Source organism: Cnephaeus nilssonii (assembly GCF_951640355.1).
Source record: "Cnephaeus nilssonii genome assembly, chromosome: 13".
Classification (NCBI taxonomy): Eukaryota; Metazoa; Chordata; class Mammalia; order Chiroptera; family Vespertilionidae; genus Cnephaeus; species Cnephaeus nilssonii.
Genome location: NC_137084.1, coordinates 55,584,834 through 55,591,303, shown reverse-complemented (window position 1 = coordinate 55,591,303; position 6,470 = coordinate 55,584,834). Strand labels below are relative to the sequence as shown.

General features: G+C 47.7%; 1 protein-coding gene across 1 annotated transcript in view; it reads left to right on the top strand.

Annotated features, from left to right (window-relative positions):
- The first annotated feature begins 571 nt into the window (after window positions 1-571).
- The window catches only part of RAB38 (RAB38, member RAS oncogene family), a 48,782-nt gene continuing 42,883 nt past the window's right edge, over window positions 572-6,470 (top strand). The window contains exon 1 of the mRNA XM_079789002.1: window positions 572-832. Within this exon, the coding sequence (XP_079645128.1) occupies window positions 631-832 (202 nt within the window). The 5' untranslated portion in view covers window positions 572-630. The remainder of the gene's footprint in view (window positions 833-6,470) is intronic.

Below are 6,470 nucleotides of genomic sequence, written 5' to 3'. Positions count from 1 at the left end.
GCTTCACCATTACCATCTTCCTACAGAAGGAGGCTGGGGCAGCTCAAATGACTTGCCCAAGGTCACTGCCTCAAAAGCCAGGGCATGCAGGACCTGCACAAATCCCGCCTCTTGAAAGTGTATAATCCACTGTCCCTTCTTTCAGGTTCTCTCTACAATGTGGGAGGGTGGCACCAGTCCTCAGCCAGGCTTGTCACTATCATCTCCTGCCATTCACATAACGTTTTTGACACCCAGTTTTCTGGCTCGCATACATGGAAAATAAAATCCACCCCTCACCGCTTTATGGCCAGGAGCACAGGCGCGAAAAACTCTTTGGAAACTGTGCAGCGCTGTATGCATTACCCCTGCAAGAGGCATTAACACGGAACCCCCAACTTTCCAGTCCCAGAGCCGCTCCTGCATGCACTCCTAAGGCGGCACAGCGCGGAGTAGAAAGGAGGATTAACCCCTGAGTTGGTCTGGGCGTTTCTCCAGGAGGCCGGGGAGGAGTTCCGCCCCCGCCCCCGCCCCCTCCCCGCCGCCTCCCCTCCCTGCGCTCGCACTGGCGCTCCACGCGTCTCTCTCCCGCCCAGGCCCCGCTGCGCTCCCGGCCCGGCAGGCTCGGCACTACACGGGCGGGCAGCCAGGATGCAGGCGGCCAACAAGGAGCACCTGTACAAGCTGCTGGTAATCGGCGACCTGGGCGTGGGCAAGACCAGCATCATTAAGCGCTACGTGCACCAGAACTTCTCCTCGCACTACCGGGCCACCATCGGCGTGGACTTCGCGCTCAAGGTGCTTCACTGGGACCCGGACACAGTGGTGCGCCTGCAGCTCTGGGACATCGCAGGTGAGAACCCGGGAAGGAGGTCCCGGGCGGCGGCGCCCCGCAGCCTGTTCCCAGCCCCCAGCAGAAGGGTGGCGGCCAAGGGGGAGAGCCAGGCGGAGACTCCGGGGGGCGCTGCGCCGAAAGAGACTTTTCCTGGTGGGTTGGAAACTTGGTTGCAAAGAAAACAAAAAAGTTTCTCGCTCTCGCTGAAACTTTGCAGCGCGTTCTCTGGCGCGTGGAGCGGCTGCTGTAACCACCTCCCACGCCCTTTCCTGGGAGCCTTCAGCCCTGCGCGGGCCTCTCCGGGACGCAGAGGGAGACTCTCTGGGGTTGCAGTCAGTTCTCGGCCTCCAGCTCATTTTCCGGGCTCTGGGCTCCCGCAGTCGTGCTGGGGACGCGACCCTGAGTGTCCTGCCCGCCTTCCTGGCGCAGGCCAACCGAGGGGCAGCCCCTAGACGGGTTCACAGCGGGAACCCAGGGAGTTCCTGGCTAGAGGGGCTTACCAATTCCTGTCCTCAGCCGCTCACTATATTCCAACTTTCTTCTCCCCTCAGTCAAGCGAGTCTGAGGTTGTCTGCTTTGAGTAAGCCGAAGACTTAACAGAGTTCAAGTATTATTTCTCTCCCCTGCACCTACATGCCATCTCTCTCTCTCTGTCATCTATCCAAAGGAGATTGTGTATATATTTTAGGGGCACTTTTGTCCAAGGGTTTATGACATTAACCATACGATTTCTTGATTTGGTCCTAAAATTTTCATTGAGAAACCTAGAAAATGAGAAGTTTCTTTATAGTGTTTGAAATCAGGATTTGATTCCAAGCGTTTGTACCAGGAGTTAGGCACAGGGGAGAGTGAAGATGCAAAGTGTGTACTCCAAGAGTGAGTGCCCGGACTGAGGCTGTTTGCAGCCTGGCCCTGTACAGCCAGCCCCTCATTACCCGTCCTGGCTCTGCCACTCAGTAACTTCAGACAAGTCCCTGCAGCTCAGTGCATCCCTGCTCAGTGGAAAGGGGTTGGACAATGACAGACAGCTCAGGAATATTCCTGCTCAGAAGTTTTTTTTTAAAAATAATTTATTTATTTATTTATTTATTAAATAATTCTTTATTGTTGAAAGTATTACAGATGTCCCCCTTTCTCCTCCATTGACCTCCTCCAGCCCGTCCCCCTCCCCAGGCCCTTACCACCCCATATATGCATGGCCTCATCTGTGTCCATAGGCCATGCATATATGCATACAAGTTCCCTGGTTGATTACCTCCCTTCCACCCACCCACCCACCCACCCTCCCCCAACTTCTCTGAGATACTGCACTCTGTTCCATGCTTCCATGTCTCTGGATCCACTCCGTTCATCAGTTTATTTTGTTACTTAGATCCCACATATGGTGCTCAGAAGTTTTAAGGTCCTCTGGGATTCCGGGGTGAATCTCTTCAATCCCACTTCACCTCTGACTGTTTTATGGTCTGTGGCACCAAGAACCTCTTGAGGTGCTGGACCCAACTAGCTGCTTCTCTTTCAGAAAATAGGTTCATTTTAGCTGGTGCATTCGACTGGAAACACTTTATCATGGCTTGGAAGCAAGAACAAATGTGGAACATTTTTGAAAGGGCATTTCTGATTCTGGGGACTCCAGTGCCTCTTTAATCATCAGCTGCCAGGTCTTATGATAAATTCTTATGAAACACTCTTGGCATGGAGACAGATGCGTGCATTTAGAGTCATCTTCAGCAGCTTTCGTGGCACAGGGGTTATCAGAGACCGGAAGATGTCATCAGCCGCTATCTGATCGGGCTTTTCATCCAGAAAATCCACTATGCGTCTGAGCACTTCGTTGTTGCATTTTAGTGTCTGAAACTCTTTTGGATGAGTTGGAAGTCTCCAGGGTTCAGATTTAGAATTAGCTTCCTGTTTGAAAGAAACTGTAGCCGTAATGACTTAGTGTAAGTAAGGATGTGACCCCAGCATGTTATAGAATGCCCATGGGTCTCAGTGTCCTCCCCTGACAGGGAAGAAAGAAGGTCACGGTGATTAAGAGCCTAAATTCCAGAGTCAAGCTGCCTCTGTCTGAATCCCTGTTTTATCCCATATGTTGTGGGTGATTTTAGGCGAGTTCTCTAACCTACTGGTCTGTTTCCTTATCTTAAATAGGCGAAATATTTTCTCCCAACAAATGGGAGGTGAGCAACTAACGAATGCTAGCTAAAGATGATAGATAGTACCTTCTATCTAGGAGAACTACAAGGATTATTGTTACAGTAGCTGCCTTTTTATTTTTATTGATTTCAAAGAGAAAGGGAGAAGGAGAGATAGGAACATCAATGATGAGAATCATTGATCAGCTGCCTCCTGCACGCCCCCTACTGGGGATCGAGCCCACAACCCTGGACATGACCAGGAATGGAACCATGACCTCCTGGTTCATAGGTCAATGCTCAATCACTGAGCCATACTGGCTGGGCATTTTTTTAAACATGTACATGAATGCTAGGCAAGAAACACATGATATAAATGTGCTGACTAAATTATAATAAATTATGTTCCTGTATTATAGTCCATATAATCTGTTTCAAAATACCCAGCACCATGTTCAGCTTTGCCCATATTACAACATATTATCATGAGCAGTTCAACTCCTAAGCTTAGAAATGCCTCCCCAAGCCTTGGTTCTGGACTAAGGTTGTGTAGAGACTATAGTCACAGAAGCTGGGGTAGATAAGAACTCTGAGAAGCCTTGGAAAGTCACTGCTACAGATACGGTGGTGTGCATGCAGCATCTCAGTAGGCAAGCTTCTTGTCCCAAAGCTGAGGTTCTGCAGGAACCTGTTCTTAGCAGCCTCCACCCCTAAGGCCCTGTAGGCTGAGTCAGAAGTTGGGCGGCAGGCAAAGCTGGTTGGGGGAAATTGGGGCATTGTGGGAAAGGATGTCTGGAGCATAGTACTAACATGTTTTAGGCTGCATAGGTAGCCCTGTGAGGAATGAATTCATGCAATCCAGCCTCAGCTGCCCACCCAGAATCCAGTTAGCTAAATATACTTTACAGTACCTTCAAATCACAGCCTCGCTCTTCAAACATAGCAATGCTTCTCTTTCTCCTTTGGCCTCAACTCTGGTGTGCTCCTGGAAAGAACAGGTAGTAGGCCTTGCTTAGAGAGGGTTGTGGGTGTGGATGAGAGGGAGACCTGTCCTGTCCTGATGGGGTGTCAAGTCAACCTGCTATAGAGGGAATCTTGGCTCAGTTACACACTTGATATTCATTTGGTTCAATGCCAAGTGGGGTCCTATTTGTCCAACACATTCCCACAGTATCTCCCTTGTGGCCTCCACTTAGACTGGCCAGTCTGATCCTGAAAGGCTCCAGGAACTACCTTTCAGGGCGTGTGAACTTGGCCTTGAAACCAATGGGATAAATCCCACAAACCCCACAGGAGACTCCCAGTGATTCCACCCTAGAGGAGCGGCTGGGCCAGCTGTGGGTTCAGAAGCTCTTGCTGGAGAGAAAAATTGAGTCACTGTGCCCAAGGCTACACAGCTAATAAGTGGAGAGCTGGAGTTGACCCAGTTCTGTCTGTCTTGGAATCAAGCCCCGCTGTTTATGGCCATAGGCCTGTGAGTGCCTGGTGTACAGGTGGGCCACAGGGGTTATGCTCTCTTCCCCTCTTAAGGCCTTGCTTCTTCGGTAGATGGGTTAGCTTTCCTTTTGCCTCCTATTTCTAATGGGCTTCTGGATATTATTCAGTACCCCTGTGAAGACAGTGGGAGGAAATGGAATGAAAATGTATTTATGAAGATTTGATTCTTAATTTCAGGTTTTATTCTTTTTAGAGATTTATCAGAAAAACAGTAAACAAAAAGTTCACACTTGAACTCTTTCTTTCCTCCTCTTCTCCAAATCTTAATGCTATTAGCACTTTCAAAGAGAACCGTACAGTTTTCTCTAGAGCTCTTGGCATGCTTTGGGGCCTAGCTGTAGGGATTGGGGCAGAGGAACAGCTAACATTTCTTAAGCATTTGTTCTTACAGTTGTCCACACATGTTTAATTTTTAACTTCCCAGTAAAATAGCTCTTTAAATGGTCATGCTGGAATTAAAAACTTGGCATTGAATCCAGCACCCAGGCTCCTAACTGCTTTGCTCTACTTCCCACAACTTAAAAAAGGAATACTTATACATGTTCTAAATTATAGATATTCTAAGTATATAATACTTGACATTAGGCAAGCCACGGAATATGGCAGGACCGGAGTTGCCACATCTATAAAATGGCAATTGTTTGATTTTTCTGTGATATCATATTTGTACTATCTCTGGCCATCTGTATCGGTTTTAATATATTCCACTATGTTCAGGTAGTGTGTGGTCACTTATTCCAACTCCTTATTCCAAGTAACTCGTGCAAGTTACTTGGCTTCTATGTCTTGGTTTCCTGTCTGTTAACTGGGGACAATAGCAAAATCTGCATCTTAGATTTGTTAAAGGAATGAAATGAATTAATTCATGTGAAGCTGTGCCTGACACAAAATAAATGCTGAATAAATATTAGCTATTACTCTTATTGTAATTATTATTACAAACCGCTTTCACATACATTTTCCAGCTTGTTCTTCCCAGCATCCCTGAGGGTGTAGGCAGAGCAGGTGGTGTTAAATCTGTTTTGTATTAGAGAAGATCAAGAGTCAGAAAAGCAAAGGACTTACCCAAGGTCACAAGAGCTAGCAAGTGTCGAGAAGAACAGGAACAGCAGAAAACCCAATTGTAGATTTAACCAGTGTTGTGGAAAATGAATTAAGTGGGTAGATTATTTAGAGCACAATTCTTCACTATGTAAACATTTCACCAAGGCTCAATAATCAAGGCCTTTACATATTTAAAACAAGATCCAACTTATAAGAAAAATCTTTTTCTGCGGGGCACCTCTGTACTAACTTTCCCAGCCCAGGCCGAGTGATGAGAAGCTTTGGAGGACATTACCTGTCCACCAGGCAGAGTGAATGAGGGAGGCAGCCTGGACCTAGAGCTGGGAGCCTCGGGACACGGACTCCCCACACCGGAGGCTCTGGGATTCTGTGGGTCAGAGTGGTGTGTTGTTTTAGATGTTGTAATGTGCTTCCATGTGGGTTTGGGCTTGACCATCTTTTCAGTAACTATTTCAAAATACTGTGATTCTCCAAGGAGTTTTAGAAGAAGGATCTGAAATATCAATATAACCTCGAAATGTAGAAAGAGCTACAGTTGGAACCACTATGTCAAACAAACACACACACATACACACACACACACACACACACACACACACACACACACACAAACACTAGCATATTTAATTGGGGCTGCTCTCTGCTGGGCAGTTTACTGCCTGGCTATCTGTAGATTTTCTAATTACCGTGTAGACTAACATGCTCTGTGCTTACAGGTGGATAATATGTACACTGAGCAAAAGGGTGAACTTTCGAAGTAGGGGGAGGGATGTGTGTGAAAACACCACAGGGCTTCTTGCAGGAGAGTCATTAGAACACGTGAGCATTGGGCACGTGGAACTTGTCGCCTCAGCTAGAACTTAGAGAACTAGTTCAGGCAGGAGAGCGCATAGCAGGCTGACCAAGGAAAGCGAAGTCCTTTGAGGGAAGGAGGGGATGGAGAGGAGCAACTCTCATGTGTG